Source organism: Schistocerca nitens, chromosome 10 (genome assembly GCF_023898315.1).
Source record: "Schistocerca nitens isolate TAMUIC-IGC-003100 chromosome 10, iqSchNite1.1, whole genome shotgun sequence".
Classification (NCBI taxonomy): Eukaryota; Metazoa; Arthropoda; class Insecta; order Orthoptera; family Acrididae; genus Schistocerca; species Schistocerca nitens.
Window position 1 is genome coordinate 189,164,707 of NC_064623.1, and position 19,436 is coordinate 189,184,142.

At 43.5% G+C, this 19,436-nt stretch overlaps 1 protein-coding gene across 2 annotated transcripts in view; it reads right to left on the reverse strand.

Annotated features, from left to right (window-relative positions):
- Positions 1-19,436, reverse strand: part of LOC126210243 (ammonium transporter Rh type B) — a 255,900-nt gene that overhangs the window by 168,874 nt on the left and 67,590 nt on the right. For both annotated transcript variants that reach the window (XM_049939432.1, XM_049939431.1), the window contains exon 2: positions 8,416-8,585. In XM_049939432.1, coding sequence (XP_049795389.1) covers positions 8,416-8,572 — 157 coding nt within the window. In that variant the 5' untranslated portion in view covers positions 8,573-8,585. The remainder of the gene's footprint in view (positions 1-8,415; positions 8,586-19,436) is intronic.

Below are 19,436 nucleotides of genomic sequence, written 5' to 3' on the forward strand. Positions count from 1 at the left end.
GGAGGCCGAAACGCACGCGTTTTAGCTCACGCAGGCTGGCGTCAGGAGGGAAGAACTATACTGAAGTGAGGTCTGGAACATGACAAGGAATGAGAATTCAGAAAGCGGACGTAATTAGTTTGATACTTAACTTTAATCCATTAATGATGAACGTCCCTCTTGACGGTACATGATTCACAATATTACCTGTTCAGAATACATTCATAGTAACTGAATATGGCGCCTTGCTAGGTCGTAGCAAATGACGTAGCTGAAGGCTATGCTAAACTGTCGTCTCTGCAAATGAGAGCGTATGTAGTCAGTGAACCATCGCTAGCAAAGTCGGCTGTACAACTGGGGCGAGTGCTAGGGAGTCTCTCTAGCCTAGACCTGCCGTGTGGCGACGCTCGGTCTGCAATCACTGATAGTGGCGACACGCGGGTCCGACGTATACTAACGGACCGCGGCCGATTTAAAGGCTACCACCTAGCAAGTGTGGTGTCTGGCGGTGACACAACAGTTTGTTTCTCTGCAGCGAGAAATTCAATGACGGCACGCTGCTTGCAACGTACATCACTTATAGACACCACTTTGACACTGTCCAGCAGATACGCTATCTGTCGGAAGTGACGAAAACTTGGAGCGCTCACTCAGGGGACTTCAAGTAATACGTACGCAACGTTTCGCATTCGAAGTATTGTTTTCGGCTAAGAAAAAAAGTGCGGTGCATTATTTTCTGGGCAACCCTCGTATGTCATGCCACTGTCCCGCTCCACCAGCTAACTGCATAAAGCTGGTCAGATATAGAAAAGCTGACCAGGTGCCAATACAACTAGCGCACTGAGGGTTCCGTACACAACTACGTATACAAAGTGTAACAAAAATGTAAGCACAAATTGCAGGATACGTTCGTCATACATAGACGAAAAAGTTGTGTTACATGAACATGGGACTGGGAACGATTTCTTTCCGTGATAGAGCTAAATTTCTCCAACTGATTGATCATATCAGACACACAACTTTTCGCAATCGTCATGTAACGGCAGACGTCAAAACTTACGCAACCATTAAAGCAAGTCATTAACAAAAATTTCCTGTCAGTGTTTCTGCCTGAAATGTTCGTGACATTTTAGTATGGCCTCACTTCCTTCCACCGTGCCTCAACGGACAGAGTTATCATAATTTCGCAGAGAATATTCTTCCTGATCCGTTAGTAGATGTGTGTTTAGCTGTGCGGCGAAACTTCAGGCACCATGGAGCACCTCCTCATTTTAGTGTTCACGTACGTCGGCTTCTAAATAACATATTCGGTGACAGATGGATACGTGTAGATGGACCAACTGCGTAGTGTCCACTCTCTCCCGACCTAATCCCCCTGGACTTTTATGTCTGTGGGCATTTGAAAGTTCTTGTACACGCAACCCCTGTACAAGATGTTCAGAGTCTCCCTCCCCGTATGTTATACACTGCTGGCCATTAAAATTGCTACACCACGAACATGACGTGCTACAGACGCTTAATTTAACCGACAGGACGATGACGCTGTGATATGCAAAGGATTAGCTTTTCAGAGCATTCACACAATGTTGGCGCCGGTGGCGACACCTACAACGTGCTGACAAGAGGAAAGTTTCCAACCGGTTCCTCATACACAAACAGCAGTTGACCGGGTGTTGCCTGGTCAAACGTTGTTGTGATGCCTCGTGTAAGGAGGAGAAATACGTACCGTCACATTTCCGGCTTTGATAAAGGTCGGATTGTGGCCTATCGCGAATGCGGTTTATCATATCGCGACAATGCTGCTCGCGTTGGTCGAGATCCAACGACTGTTACCAAAATATGGAATCGGTGGGTTCAGGAGGGTAATAGTGAACGCCGGGCTGGATCCCAACGACCTCGTATCACTAGCAGTCGAGATGACAGGCATCTTATCCGCATGGCTGTAACGGATCGTGCAGCCACGACTCGATCCCTGATTCAGCAGATGAGGACGTTTGCAAGACAACAACCATCTGCACCAACAGTTCGACGACATTTGCAGCAGCATGAACTATCAGCTCGGAGACCATAGCTGCGGTTATCCTTGACGCTGCATCACAGACAGGAGCGCCTGCGATGGTGTACTCAACGACGAACCTGAGTGCACGAATGGCAAAACATTTTTTCGGATGAATCCAGGTTCTGTTTACAGAATCGTGATGGTCGCATCCGTGTTTGGCGACATCGCAATGAACGCACATTGCAAGCGTGTATTCGTCATCGCCATACTGGCATATCACCCGGCGTGATGGTATGGGGTGCCAGTGGTTACACGTCTCGGTCACCTCTTGTTCGCATTGACGACACTCTGGACGTTACATTTAAGATGTGTTACGACCCGTGGCTCTACCCTTCATTCGATTCCTGCGAAACCCTACATTTCAGCAGGATAATGCACGACCGCATGTTGCAGGTCGTGTACGGGCCTTTCTGGATACAGAAAATGTTCGACTGCTGCCCTGGCCATTACATTCTCCACCAACTGAAAACGTCTGGTCAATGGTGGCCGAGCATCTGGCTCGTCACAATACGCCAGTCACTACTCTTGATGAACTGTGGTACCGCGTTGAATCTGCATGGGCAGCTGTACCTGTACACTCCATCCAAGCTCTGTTTGACTCAATGGCCGGGCGTATCAAGGCCGTTATTACGGCCAGAGGTGGTTGTTCTGGGTACTGATTTCTCAGTATCTATGGACCCAAATTGCGTGAAAATGTAATCACATGTCAGTTCTAGTATAATATATTTGTCCAATGAATACCCGTTTATCATCTGCGTTTATTATTGGTGTAGCAATTTTAATGGCCATTAGTGTAGAAATCTGCGCAACCATACGGAATACACGAGGGGTTCATCAGCGCATCGGAAATTTACAACGACGGGGCGTTGGTTCATGTATCAACGCCCATGGAGAGCATATGAAAGTCTTCTGTGAGAAAGAGTTCCATGTGGTATGCTGGTGCGTTCTGTTAGTGTGTGTTTGCCATGATTAATAAGTTGGAGAAAATGAGATGGCAGTTGTTCAAAATGACAGTCACAATCGCATTATTTATTTTGTCGCCAACCGGTTTCAACCCGCGATGGGGTCATCTTCAGGGCAATTTACACCATTTGGTCGCTCGCTGGTCACCCTGCCTGTGCACGGTTACCAACCATGGTGCAAATTGCCCTTAAGTGACCCAATCGCGGGTTGAAACCAGTTGGCGACAAAATAAATAATGCAATTGTGACTGTCATTTTGAATAACTGATTATAAGTAAACCAATCCTTGTTATCTCCACGCAACTATGTTGTCTAAAAAAAATGAGTTGTAAAATGGAAACAAAGCGTTTCCAGGCCCATGTTCACATGACATAATTTCTTCGTCTAGTGCGAAGAATGTGTCCTGTAATTTGTGCAGTAAATTTTTGTTACACCCTGTATAGATAGTTCGTACATCCCGGAATAGAGAAACTCTACGATTTTTGCCTGTTATCGATGCCGATACAGGCAAGATACATGTCTACCCATTCCTGAGGAAAAGGGGCAAGAAGACAGGTTTCACCGAATAACTAAAGGGAAAAAATTAAAAAAAATTTATTTTGTAACTATAAGACGAAGTAATATTCTTTTATCATTTGTTATCTGTCTGTCTGTCTGTCCCGGAAGGACGAACTATGTATACAGTGTGTAGCATAAATTTACGGCACACATTGCAGGACACATTCCTCACACGTAGAAGAATTTATGTTATATGAACGTGGGTCTGGAAAGGCTTTCAGAAATGATGAAAACTTTGTATTACAGTTTCTCTGTCATGCATGAACTGTCTAACTGTTTCAGTTACATTTCGGCTCGTATTTGTAAACGTGGCAAAAATTTATTGAATTCAGTGCATACAGTCTTACATTGACTGTATTTTATAATCAGTATCGATTGCCAAGAATACTAGGATACCCACTTCCCTTAGCGAATTGACATCCACATTTCCTGTCAAGATCGCGAGAATATTTCTCTTGCAAGTAGTTCCAATCGGAAAACTTGCTTTATATGATGGTAGGTGAGTTGGAGGAGCAGTGGAATGCAAATAGCTTTGTTAGATAGCAGTTGTGATACATAACTGATAGGTTTATGCTCATTTTTAGGTAACACCGAAGTAGCAATGAATCAAGATATAAACATAAAAATTGACAAAAAAAGTGGATGTAGTAATAAAATAAATTATCCCTGATCTTACCAATGTGGAGATAGAACCTGAGCGACAATTTAACACACATAAAGAGCTGGCCCTCTCGAGACAATAGAACTATACTTGTGTATGGTTCCATGCATCTTGTGTAGGATAATGCATAGATAATCGTGCTTGTATGGACAGTCTCTTAAAAAAGTGTACAATTCCTTTCATGAGGATATGCGGCTGACCCAGCTCTCTTACGACCTTTTCTCCGATGATTAAATTAGATAAACCTGTCTTTTGGCCACAAAGGGACAATGGACTGGAGGTTGAACTTTACTTCATCTTCGTGACAATATAATTACATCTGGGAATGGGTTACGTATGATTTCGAAAGCTGCACTCTCTTGTGAAATGCGGTATTAAAATTTTGTACATGGCTGGAACATCAGCCGTAGAGTTAAATCTTCTTGTAGAAATAGTTAACAGCCAATCAGTTGCAAATTGGAAGGTTTATTAAAACCCTTTTACCACAGTTTCAACGTTTATAGAAACGTCTTCTTCAGAAGGGAATACTGACAACCTAAACAAGCTAACTATGAAAAAAAAAAAAAAAACACACACACACACACACACACACACACACACACACACACATACATACATACATACACACGTGTGTGTGTGTGTGTGTGTGTGTTTTTAGTAATTCTCGTTACCAATACAAAAATATATTCAAACTTACTGGATTACATGTTGTGGCATAGGTACGCCAAAATAGAGCCGAAAGACGTCAGTCAAATATAAAATTTCAGCTCCATTACAATTTAAACATGCACAACAGCTTTGTAATCACTTCGTGTTTCCTCACGAATGTGCAGCTAGTGCATTAGCATCACGTACGATATGCTTGGGCTAAGGGAACCTTCTGCCAAGAGAGAGCACTCGTAGTATGTGCAAGGAGGGTGCGCGACAGTGAATGAAACTTTACAATGATGTTAAATCATTAAAATTAAAATTTTGACATTAAAAACCAGATATTTAAAATTAGTAAAATGGCAACAAATAATAAGTTACCATCTACAAATGTCATTGTGGTAAGAACAAATTACGTAAAACTGAATAGTGCAAATAGAGACTATAAATAAAAAGAACCAGAGCGCAGAATGGTAGGGGGGTGGGGGTGGGGCGGAGTGGGGGGGGGGATTACCTAGATTCGAAATTAAGTTTACTCTAGAACGAAATCAGCTTTGACTTTTTCGTAAACCTACTCTTGTAGGTAACATCATTACACCTAACTCAAATCATCTACAATCACAAAAATCCGCTCTTCTCCACTCTGTAACAAATCACACAGTGCTCTCTCCTCTCGAAATGCATTGTTTCCAAAAAGAAATATCCGTAATTACAACCGTTACAATTAACAATGGGTATGGCACTAGGCTGGTTGATTATACTGTAAAGAAACAGAAACAGCTGTTTAGTGTCCAACTTTGGGTAAGAACAGCTTGAAGACAGGAGATGTGAGTAAAAAAAATTGTTTCTATCCCTTTCCTAGGAAATGTATCGCACAGAAGAAGTCGACTGTTAAACAAGAAATATGGCTGAAAAGTTGCTTTCGCTGTTAACAACAGCCTAAAAAAAAAAAATTAACCCATTCTATCAGGACACAAGAAGACCGTTTCAAAAACTCTGGTGTTTATAAAATGACATGTAATGACTGCCCTAACTGTTACATAGGGCAGACGGAGAGACCGTTCAAAGTTAGATGCAAAGTGCACTTGCTCGATAAAGATAGGGGAAATGTGTACAACTTTTTCTGAACATCTACTTTTCTCTAACTCACACCACGGACACTAGTACACTTAGAACTTTTGCATAAAGAAAGCAAAGGTAACAAGCTTGACCTACTAAAAGAACTAGAGACTTATAAAGATTTTACTCATGAAGAGGGATCCATGTTATATGAACAGGTGCAACTCCAAAACAGAAATTTCCTAGACAGTTTCAGACCCCTAATTTCGTTAAAGTAACAAAGAAGTGGCTCGATCTTCCAGATTGACTTTAGGATATGTTATTTTCCTCGCCTGTTAATGTTAGTGATAATTTTGTTTCTTCTTTGTTATTATGAGCTTTCAGATATCTTATATTTGACAGTTATACATGTTTTATTATCTTCCACCCTCCGCCCCCAAATCCACCACTATCTATCACGATCCCCCCTTTCCGCTTTCCGTCCTTCCCTCCCTCTACCCCCAATCCTCTCCCTTTTCCTCCTCTCCCTATTCTCCACCCTGGTTATTTTTGCTACTCTTTATACTTGCAATATTCACAATTTTACGTAATTTGTTTTTACCACAATTACATTTGTAGACGGTAACTTATTATCTGAAGCGATTTTATTAATTTTAAATATGTACACAGCTAAATATGATGAGGTTTTTAATGCCATAATTTTAATTTCAACGTTTTCAGCAAGTTTAGCACGATAAAGTTTCATTCACTATCACGCACACTCCCTGTACATACTACTAATGGCCTCTTTTACCAGAAGCTTTCCTTAGCCCAAGCGTTGCGTACGTGATGCTAGTCCACAACAGTGGCGAGGAAATACCAAATAATAACAATATTGTGCATGTTTAAATTGGTAGAGAGGCGAAATTTCATGTTTGACTGGCGCCTTTCGGCTATTTTCTAACGTACCTCTGCCACAAACGTGTAATCCAACATATATTTCTTGACAATTGCTTATTGTTAACCTGTTTACTCTGTTAGTATTCCCTTCTGGAGATGACATTTTTATACACGTTGAAACCATGGTAAAGGGGTTTAATAAACCTTCCATTTTACAAGTGATTGGCTATTTGTTATTTCTACAAGATCAAATGTGCTCAAAATGGTTCAAATGACTTATCTGTGGCCATCAGTCCCCTAGAACTTAGAACTACTTAAACCTAACTAACCTACGGACATCACACACATCAAATGTGCTCACAGCGTATGACGACCAGTCCTAGATGGACAGAAGATACGAAAGGAGCAGCATTACAAGGAATAAGGGGACATAAAGATGCCATTCAGGCATATTCTAAGACGTAAAACCTTTTATTACAAATTTTAGTGCAAAATAGGGAGAAGAAAACCAGTGAAGAAGAAGGTCACAGAAAAACTAATACTGGACCTGGGATACTGAAACAGCGGAGAAATTATGTACAAATAAAATTATTGACAGCAACTAAAAGTCGCAGTCTCGGTGAATTATGTTGAAGCTTTTAAGTATTCCTATTACATATTTCGTTAGATTACACTCGTATATTTATGCAATACGCTTAGTGTGAAAATTTAAATAATAATTTATTGTTTCTAAAATCGTGACATTGTAATTCTGTCAGAGACAGCAAAGAACTTAGAAGAGCAGTTGAACGGAATGGATAGTGTCTTGACTGGAGGGTGTAAGATGAACATCAACAAAATCAAAACGAGGATAATGGGATATAGTCGAATTAAGTCGGGTGATGCTGAGGGAATTAGATTAGGAAATGAGACACTTAAACTAGTAAAGGAGTTTTGCTATTTGGGGAGCAAAATAACTGATGATGGTCGAAGTACAGAGGATATAAAATGTAGACTGGCAATGGCAAGGAAAGCGTTTCTGAAGAAGAGAAATTTGTTAACAACAAGTATAGATTTAAGTGTCAGGAAGTCGTTTCTGAAAGTATTTGCATGGAGTGTAGCCATGTATGGAAGTGAAACATGGACGATAACTAGTTTGGACAAGAAGAGAATAGGAGCTTTCGAAATGTGGTGCTACAGAAGAATGCTGAAGATTAGATGGGTAGATCATATAACTAATGAGGAGATATTGAATAGGATTGGGGAGAAGAGACGTTTGTGGCACAAATTGACTAGAAGAAGGGATCGGTTGGTAGGACATATTCTGAGGCATCAAGGGATCACCAGTTTAGTACTGGAGGGCAGTGTGGAGGGTAAAAATCGTAGAGGGAGACCAAGAGGTGAATACACTAAACATATACAGAAGGATGTAGGTTGCAGTAGGTACTGGGAGATGAAGAAGCTTGCACAGGGTAGAGTAGCATGGAGAGCTGCATCAAACCAGTCTCAGGACTGAAGACCACAACAACAACAACAAACATCGTGTCGAAAATCCTTAATCTAAACAACAAAAAAAGTTAGCAATAATATTTAGCGCTCTGGAAGGAGACAAGAGATGCATGGCTACTCACGGGGGTAGTACTTCGCCATCTCTGCATCCGGTGTCACGTGCTCGGTGGCCTCGCCTGTCTGGTAGGTGGTGCACAGCCCCAGCACCAACAAGAGCACCAGCTGCAGCACCAAGATCACCACCACCTCCAACTGCCGGGGGCTCCACTTAGCAGCCATGATCGTCCAGCGTCTGCAACAAGACATACCATTTCTGCACTGAGTGTCATGTGATTGGTCTCTAACCAACATCCTCCACAGTGGATAGACTCAGCACCAACTGCAGTACCAACACAGTCACCGATTTCAACTGTCGAGGACTTCAGAAAATGGCCATGGTTGTCCATCATCTGGAAAAATACTATTTCTGCATTGGCTGTAGTTGGCTAGATGGCCTAGCAAACGGGGTACGTGGCGGTAGACGCAGCACCAACTTAGGCACCAACATGACTGCTATCTCCAGTTGGTGAGCCCTCCGCTTACGACATATTATTATGGCATCAGATGTTGTGAGCCAGGGAGCTTAGCTAGCCTTTTATTGCGTGTATAGGTCCGGCGCCGACACCAGCACCAAGATGGCAACCATCGCCAGCTGCAGTTGTCCAGAAGTTTCGACAATGAGTACTATTTCTGGCATTTATAACACCCCAACGACCCCATTAAAGTCAATTAAGACAGAATATCATAATATGAAGTAGGGAAGAGTTATCTTGGCAAATACGACATCTTTGCCGATAAGCTAACACCAAGAAGTTTTGATAACAACAACTTTATACATCACTGAGAGTTTTGTTATGAAAAGAGGCGGAAGAAACCTCAGATTTAATTAATGGACAAATATCCACGTGATAATTGCAATTAATATCTTGAAAGCTAAGTCCAAGGTGATGTTAGTCAGAGATAACTTTTATGTGGAAGAGAGTTGTAAGCGCAACGAAGAAATTCAATGCGCCAACAATACTCTTTCACAGAAGGAGTCGCTTGCTGGCTGTCGTCCTGTAAAGACGTGCGAGAACAATTCTTGTCTCAGTTATTGAGAGTACGGAACGCGACGAGATTGTTTTGCGTTCAGAAGTGTTTCTTGCGTGACGTGAATCACGAACTTCGAAACTGATTTTCTAAGCTCAGACAGGAACTGACAGACGCGTTTAACCGTGCATATCGGGTTAATGGAACTTTATCGGCGAAACTAGTGAATATTGGACTTGACTTTCAAATAGTTGGAACTAAAAGAAGAGTGGATGGTATATCAAAGGACTACACTCAATTAGTCTCGAGTAGGACACAATTACACGACTTCACGAAGATAATACAATTACGTTGAAGAATCAAGTTGTCGTAATTGTCAAGAAACTTAATTTTAATAGAACTGACTTTACCAACCAACTGCGTGTGCGTGTGGTGCGACAGTTACAAAGTATTTAGTGGTCAAGGAACAATAAACTGTTCGTTCCAAGTGAAATATAAAGCGTGGACTACATTATTAAGTGATTTATTCAGTGATAATTAACCAACGACTGTTCAGCAGGGACAATTTAATTTGAATATCAAAATACCTACTTCATAAATTGAAAAGAGAACTTTTGAACATTTTTTTTTAACAGTACGGCGTAGGTTCACTCAGACGCGATCAAAGAGTATCTGTGGATCTCGCTTCATACAGGTTCAACAACTCCGTAGCAACGAACCAACAACGTACGAGAAGACTGATACTTACAATGTTTCCTCGCAATTGGCGGTGTGTACGATGCGGATGAGATAAGATTTAACAACTACTGCATATCCGGGCAATGAATCATTCAATTTTAAATCAGAAGAAGCATCCATCGTACGAGTTCACATTTCTGTCTCCCGTTCACCAACGGGGACCTACGTCATCGCGCGTCGTGTCTCAATTCCTCTCCGAGAGCTGTGGCAGTAGCAGCTCTACGGCGCCGACATCATCAGCACGCGGTTGGAGTCCGGGGACGCCACACATTGTAGATCATTTCCTGTCACAGTGCATTGTGATTTATATTCTTATTCTCATTTGTCAGGAGGGGAGGAAGAATGAGAGACGTCACTGGATATGTGAGGATGCTGATGGGGACACTTTTGGCAGACGACAGTGTGGAATTCTGCCACGGACTAAAACTGCGTGCTGTACCAGACTTCAAATGTGAAAACTTCCTTGCTGGGTACCTTAAACGAGGTGAGCATCGTCTGCAGCAAGGAATTTGACACCGTGGAGGCAAAAGCTGTAAAGAGCCATCTCCAATGTAAACTTAACACATGGCGCCAACATCTACAAGGTCTACAACTTTGCTTCTGCCGTTTTTTCTCGAAGTTCGATACATTATTGTTAAAAACTTACAAAAAATTTAGATTCAAAGTATCCGTCATCGCTGGCCACTGCTTTCTTCTAGCTTTAGGGGAGCATACGAATCCCGCAGTCTATAAACTGGGCATCTTTTGAGGGGAATCATGAATCGATCCAATTTTGCACTTGTTCATATGACCGTAAGTGCTAGTCAGCTAGGTCGTTTGCCATAGATCGAGAAAGGTGGCAGTTCAGAGGGAGGAATATCTGCAGAATACAGCGGGTGGGGTAAAACTTCCCATTTCAACGTTTCCAAGTATGTTTTGACGGGATTTTCGAAATGGGATCGTGCGCTGTCATGCTGCAAAATTATCTTTTCATGTCTATCGCTGTAGTGTGGCCGTTTGTCTATCAGTGCTCGGATCAAACACATCAATTGCTTTCGATAACGATCTCCTGTGATTGTTCCCGTCCGTTTCAGTAGCATCCAAAGCTTTCTCTCTTTCACAGCCATGCCGGACTTCAACGTCAAAATTACCACTCTTGAAGCATGGAAACCATTTTCTGCGAAGTTCAGTCACTAACAGGCGTCTCATCACAGGTGTTACACAGCTTTTTATGACCCTCAGCCGCAGATTTCTTCATATATCAAAGCGTAAAATTAAAACATCCCGCAGATGACGAGAATTGGGCTCACAAGTTGACGTATTCAGTCGAGAAAAACTTTATGTTGCATTAAAAAATCGACTGATATTTTGATGGCATTATGTTCTCAAATGCCTAAGCTTGCTGTGTGACACTTACGACGAACCACTTGTACCACTACTTTCCACTACTGCCGTCTATTGTAAAACGGTGGAAGCAAAGTTGTAGACCTTATAGTAACTGTTTTACATACAGAATCGAATGCCATCAGAAAGTCCTCGTTTTGCATGTACTGTTCTCCAAGAGGAACATGAAACTTTGAGAAATAGTGTCCATCGCAATCCCACACACATGGACTGCTACTGCATATGAGATGACTGCACATGACACCATGTGACAGCTGAAATGGCCATCCAGTCCCAGTTGCAAGTGGCCTACCTAAAGCCTTCCAGGGTCACTAAAAACCCGATTTTCAGAGCTAATTCATCAAGTACTGGCATTCTGAGCCCGTGGTTGTGTGCAAAACACAGGTTGACTCTTACAGAGAAGACGACAGCAACAAGCCACTTTTTAAAATGCTGTTTATTTATTTAATTAGCGCTGTTACCGGTTTCTAACCGAAAGGTCACAGTTAAAATATTTACTTGCACCTTATGCAACTATTTTATCCCGTGACACCTGTTACAATTTAATGTTGACAAGAGCCTCAATCTGTGGGCATTTCTAGTGAACATCCATTCTGAAGTACGATATATCTAATCTGGCTGCTCTTAAACCCGTGGCTTGCGATTATTCTTGTTTTCTCAATTTTGTTTATGACAAGAGCCGTTCGGCTTCATCTAATGTACCATCATGTGATGTAACAAGGACCACTACTTCTGAAAAAGATATTTTTACGAATAACGAAACCAAGGTCAGGAGCTGATAAACTTCTTTTTCTTTTTCTCTCTCTCTCTCCAGCTGGTTGGCTGATTCTTCAGCCTCTTCAAGTTTACATAGTTGCTGTTTAGCAGCCATGTTTAAGGTTTTTAAATGAAAGCTCTCTGCTTGGAACGCACCTCTTCTACAGGCGCCATTTTAAAGGCGTGATTTTAGGAAGGATTCCGCTAACAGCTCTAAAACCGTTTTTTATTAAAACACAATCGCTTTCGCGGCCTGAAGCCGCATCATCAGCTGCAACCTTCGTGGTAAAGAGCAATGTACAGTGACACCACTCTGTGGATATGAAAAGTAATACAGAAATTTCTGAAGTACGAAGTTTGGAAATTTATTTACAGCTCGTACAAAATAGATAAGTATTTCGAAGTTTCACTGACCTTCAAAGTAGTCAACAGCATTGTGTATAACCCGTTGCCAGCGTTGTGGAAGTCGTAGGATACTGTTAGCAGTGCCAGTTGTGTTCACAGTTCGAGCGGCGCAGTCTGTTGCCCGACGAATTCGTAGCAGTTCTAAAGCGAATGTCGAGAAGTATTTCCTTCCGTTTAGAAATCGAGTTGAACTTACGAAGGCTTAAATCAGGGGAGTGCAGTAGGTGGTATAGTACTTACAAGGGAACCTCCCCATCGCACCCCCCTCAGATTTAGTTATAAGTTGGCACAGTGGATAGGCCTTGAAAAGCTGAACACAGATCAGTCGAGAAAGCAGGAAGAAGTTGTGTGGAACTATGAAAAAAATAAGCAAAATATACAAACTGAATAGTCCATGCGCAAGATAGGCAACATCAAGGAGAGTGTCAGCTCAATAACGCCGTGGCCCCGTGGTTAGCGTGAGGTCCTCGGTTCAAGTCTTCCCTCGAGTGAAATTTTTACTTTCTTTCTTTTCGCAAAGTTATGATCTGTCCGTTCATTGACGTCTCTGTTCACTGTAATAAGTTTCGTGGTTGTGTTTTGCGACCGCACCGCAAAACCGTGCGATTAGTAGACGAAAGGACGTGACTCTCCAATGGAAACCGAAAACATTTGATGGCAAGGTCATAGGTCAACCGATTATTCCACAGGAAAACACGTCTGATATATTCTATACGACACTGGTGACGGCTTGTGCGTCACATGACAGGAATATGTTGTCGACCCACCCAACTTGTACACTTGGCGAATAGGTAAAACGATTCTTCTACCTTGCCCGATTCGGGTTTTCTTGTGGATGTGATAATCACTCCCAAAAAAGTGATAAAAACATAAGAGTTTGTCACATAAACTGCAACAAATTAATGCAACAGTTTCACAGTCGCACAGTTTTCCCTTAGCTCTGTCAAAACACATGTTTTTAACGTTTTCAAATTTTTCCGTGTGTAGACCGTCAAATCCTGCATATGTCCAAGCAAATCTCAACATGTCCTGGAATTTTGGAGATCGAAGTTGATTTTGTGTGAGTGCCCGAACTTTGATAATTCTCTGAAAATAAAAAATTAAAATTTTAACTCAAGGGAAGACTTGAACCAAGGACCTCTCGTTCCGCAGTTGCTCACGCTAACCACGGGACCACGGCGTTGCCAAGCATGAAACGTCCTTGATGTTGCCTATCTTGCACATGGACTATTCAGTTTGTATATTTTGCTTATTTTTTTCATAGTTCCACACAACTTCTTCCTGTTTTCTCGATTGATCTGTGTTCAGTTTTTCAAGGCCTCTCCACTGTGCCAACTTATAACTAAATCTGAGGGGAGTGCGATGGGGAGGTTCCCTTGTTAGTAGGCCTATAAGTCAAATAAATCAGTCATCACTTTACGTGCACGTGCATTGTCCTCCAAAATGATGGTCAGTTCCTGCTCAAAGTGTCATCACTTCTTTCTCTAAGCTGGTCGTTGGTTGTGTTGTGGGTTGGCAGGAGAACCAATACCAGGTTACTAGAGGAAGCCGAAAGGCACGCGTTTTAGCTCACGCAAGCTGGCGTGAGGTCTGGAACAGGACAAGGAAATTAGACTTTAGAAAAAACGGACGTAGCTGGTCGAATACTTAACTTTAATCCATTAATGATGAGCGTCGCTCTTGACTGTACGTGATTCATAATATCAATAGTAAATGAACATGGCGCCTTGCTAGGTCGTAGCAAATGACGTAGCTGAAGGCTATGCTAACTGTCATCTCGGCAAATGAGAGCGTATTTTGTCAGTGAACCATCGCCAGCAAAGTCGGCTGTACAACTGGAGCGAGTGCTAGGAAGTCTCTCTAGGCCTGCCGTGTGGCGGCGCTCGGTCTGCAATCACTGATAGTGGCGACACGCGGGTCCGATGTATACTAACGGACCGCGGCCGATTTAAAGGCTACCACCTAACAAGTGTGGTGTCTGGCGGTGACAGCACAGGTTGTGTTCCAAAAACGAACAGCATAGAAGTGATGGTACTTTCTACAGGACCTGACCGCCATTCTGCAGGACAATACTCAAGCACGTACAGTGCAAGCTGTTACTGGTTTGTTTGACTGATGGGGCTGCTAAGTGCCATACCATCTACTGCACTCCCATGACTTAAGCCCTCGAGTTCGATTTCTAAACTGAAGGAAACACTTCACGGCATTCGCTTGACACCTGCTATAATTTCGTCGGGCCATAGACAGCGCCGCTCGAACTGTCAACACAACTGGCACTGCTAAGAGTATCCTAAAACTTCCACATCGCTGGCAACGGGTTACACACAATGCTGGTGACTACTTTGAAGGTCAGTAAAACTTTGAAACACGTATCTATTTTGTGCGAGCTGTAAATAAATAGTTGCCACTATTAATGTTCCAACCCACGTATTTCACATATATTTAACATATATTACATGTATTTCATCTGTATCCCTAGCGAATTTCGCGCTATAGTTTCATTTCAATCAGGCTCAAAGTTTATGAAATGTTTATGACGTATATCCTAAACTATGTGCTTACAATGTTATAATTTTGCAGGTACATCCAGTGGTATATGAGGCTACTGCCTGAGGAATATCTTGCGAATTGAGTTCGACGAAAAGAAGTAATAAATTACAACGTCATGCATGATGCGCAATTTTTTTTATAAATCTCAGTGTTTATGACGTCATATATCCTCAACTATATGTCTTACAATGATATGTTTTACTAGATACATTCAGTGGCAGGTGTGGGTACTCTATGCAAAATATATCTGCGGACGCTGTAGTAAAGAAGTCATGAACTAAAAGTTATGGTTCATGCAGCAATTTTACTACATGCACAGAGAAAATGTGGTAAGCGATAAACTGTTTTCATTTCATAGTTTTGTTGGGGTCCTCAGCGAGGAAACGTATTGTAAAGTTTTGAAATTATACGTGAAGTTAGTTGCATATCCCTAAGCGCTTTCTCAAATACACAATGACTAAAGCATGGGTACTCGCACACCGAGAGCTATACTGATTTCATCACTCACACCGTTTTAATAGGAATGTGGTTTTTATCGCCATAGCGATGATTTCCAGACACAGTGATATGCCTACCAAGTCTGGTTGAAATCGAACACGTGAAACGCACATACACATATACATATACATATACTTAACCTCACTGGACTTTCTCTTTTGGGGCCACATAAAAAATGTTGTGTACAGTGAAAAGGTTAGAGACATCATTCATTTACTGGAAAAAATCGTCGCGTCGGTTGGGACAGTTGCACCTGGAATGTTGGTGAATACGGGGCGAGAAGTGGAATATCGTCTCGATGCGTGCAGGGCAACAAATGGATGCCACGTTGACGTCCACTAACATTAAACTAAACTTGAAGGAATTCTCTTTCATGATATGTACTCATTCATGTAATTTTTCATTAATTTCCACATTAAATTCGTATTTAAAACTAGGTAGTTCTTTCTCAAACATCCTGTATAAATACGAAAATTTTTGGATATGGTCCGCCTTTAGTAGAACACAATTTTGTTTTTTAACCCAAACACGTTTCACTGCAGTTGCAGAGTCTTCAGTGCGCTTTTATTTTTTATCTTTTTACCACATGGTGTGGTTTTTCTGCTGTGTTCTGTTTCTACACTGATTGTTTTGTTCCACAGTTTGTCATCTGCAACCTCTTACACATTTGAAACTTCCTGGCGGATTAAAACTGTGTGCCGGACCGAGACTCGAACTCGGGTCCTTTGCCTTTCGTGGGCAAGTGCTCTACCAACTGAGCTACCCAAGCACGACTCACGCCCCGTCCTCACAGCTTTACTTCTGCCAGTACCTCGTCTCCTACCTTCCAAACTTAACAGAAGCTCTCCTGCGAACCTTGCAGAACTAGCACTCCTGAAACAAAGGATATTGCGGAGACGTGACTTAGCCACAGCCTGGGGGATGTTTCCAGAATGAGATTTTCACTCTGCGGCGGAGTGTGCGCTAATATGAAACTTTCTGGCAGACTGAAACTGTGTCCCGGACCGAGACTCGAACTCGGGACCTTTGCCTTTCGTCGGCAAGTGCTCTACCGTCTGAGCTACCCAAGAACGACTCACGCCCCGTCCTCACAGCTTTACTTCTGCCTGTACCTCGTCTCCTAACTTCCAAACTTAACAGAAGCTCTCCTGCGAACCTTGCAGAACTAGCACTCCTGAAACAAAGGATATTGCGGAGACGTGACTTAGCCACAGCCTGGGGGATGTTTCCAGAATGAGATTTTCACTCTGCGGCGGAGTGTGCGCTAATATGAAACTTTCTGGCAGACTGAAACTGTGTCCCGGACCGAGACTCGAACTCGGGACCTTTGCCTTTCGTCGGCAAGTGCTCTACCGTCTGAGCTACCCAAGAACGACTCACGCCCCGTCCTCACAGCTTTACTTCTGCCTGTACCTCGTCTCCTAACTTCCAAACTTAACAGAAGCTCTCCTGCGAACCTTGCAGAACTAGCACTCCTGAAACAAAGGATATTGCGGAGACGTGACTTAGCCACAGCCTGGGGGATGTTTCCAGAATGAGATTTTCACTCTGCGGCGGAGTGTGCGCTAATATGAAACTTTCTGGCAGACTGAAACTGTGTCCCGGACCGAGACTCGAACTCGGGACCTTTGCCTTTCGTCGGCAAGTGCTCTACCGTCTGAGCTACCCAAGAACGACTCACGCCCCGTCCTCACAGCTTTACTTCTGCCTGTACCTCGTCTCCTAACTTCCAAACTTAACAGAAGCTCTCCTGCGAACCTTGCAGAACTAGCACTCCTGAAACAAAGGATATTGCGGAGACGTGACTTAGCCACAGCCTGGGGGATGTTTCCAGAATGAGATTTTCACTCTGCGGCGGAGTGTGCGCTAATATGAAACTTTCTGGCAGACTGAAACTGTGTCCCGGACCGAGACTCGAACTCGGGACCTTTGCCTTTCGTCGGCAAGTGCTCTACCGTCTGAGCTACCCAAGAACGACTCACGCCCCGTCCTCACAGCTTTACTTCTGCCTGTACCTCGTCTCCTAACTTCCAAACTTAACAGAAGCTCTCCTGCGAACCTTGCAGAACTAGCACTCCTGAAACAAAGGATATTGCGGAGACGTGACTTAGCCACAGCCTGGGGGATGTTTCCAGAATGAGATTTTCACTCTGCGGCGGAGTGTGCGCTAATATGAAACTTTCTGGCAGACTGAAACTGTGTCCCGGACCGAGACTCGAACTCGGGACCTTTGCCTTTCGTCGGCAAGTGCTCTACCGTCTGAGCTACCCAAGAACGACTCACGCCCCGTCCTCACAGCTTTACTTCTGCCTGTACCTCGTCTCCTAACTTCCAAACTTAACAGAAGCTCTCCTGCGAACCTTGCAGAACTAGCACTCCTGAAACAAAGGATATTGCGGAGACGTGACTTAGCCACAGCCTGGGGGATGTTTCCAGAATGAGATTTTCACTCTGCGGCGGAGTGTGCGCTAATATGAAACTTTCTGGCAGACTGAAACTGTGTCCCGGACCGAGACTCGAACTCGGGACCTTTGCCTTTCGTCGGCAAGTGCTCTACCGTCTGAGCTACCCAAGAACGACTCACGCCCCGTCCTCACAGCTTTACTTCTGCCTGTACCTCGTCTCCTAACTTCCAAACTTAACAGAAGCTCTCCTGCGAACCTTGCAGAACTAGCACTCCTGAAACAAAGGATATTGCGGAGACGTGACTTAGCCACAGCCTGGGGGATGTTTCCAGAATGAGATTTTCACTCTGCGGCGGAGTGTGCGCTAATATGAAACTTTCTGGCAGACTGAAACTGTGTCCCGGACCGAGACTCGAACTCGGGACCTTTGCCTTTCGTCGGCAAGTGCTCTACCGTCTGAGCTACCCAAGAACGACTCACGCCCCGTCCTCACAGCTTTACTTCTGCCTGTACCTCGTCTCCTAACTTCCAAACTTAACAGAAGCTCTCCTGCGAACCTTGCAGAACTAGCACTCCTGAAACAAAGGATATTGCGGAGACGTGACTTAGCCACAGCCTGGGGGATGTTTCCAGAATGAGATTTTCACTCTGCGGCGGAGTGTGCGCTAATATGAAACTTTCTGGCAGACTGAAACTGTGTCCCGGACCGAGACTCGAACTCGGGACCTTTGCCTTTCGTCGGCAAGTGCTCTACCGTCTGAGCTACCCAAGAACGACTCACGCCCCGTCCTCACAGCTTTACTTCTGCCTGTACCTCGTCTCCTAACTTCCAAACTTAACAGAAGCTCTCCTGCGAACCTTGCAGAACTAGCACTCCTGAAACAAAGGATATTGCGGAGACGTGACTTAGCCACAGCCTGGGGGATGTTTCCAGAATGAGATTTTCACTCTGCGGCGGAGTGTGCGCTAATATGAAACTTTCTGGCAGACTGAAACTGTGTCCCGGACCGAGACTCGAACTCGGGACCTTTGCCTTTCGTCGGCAAGTGCTCTACCGTCTGAGCTACCCAAGAACGACTCACGCCCCGTCCTCACAGCTTTACTTCTGCCTGTACCTCGTCTCCTAACTTCCAAACTTAACAGAAGCTCTCCTGCGAACCTTGCAGAACTAGCACTCCTGAAACAAAGGATATTGCGGAGACGTGACTTAGCCACAGCCTGGGGGATGTTTCCAGAATGAGATTTTCACTCTGCGGCGGAGTGTGCGCTAATATGAAACTTTCTGGCAGACTGAAACTGTGTCCCGGACCGAGACTCGAACTCGGGACCTTTGCCTTTCG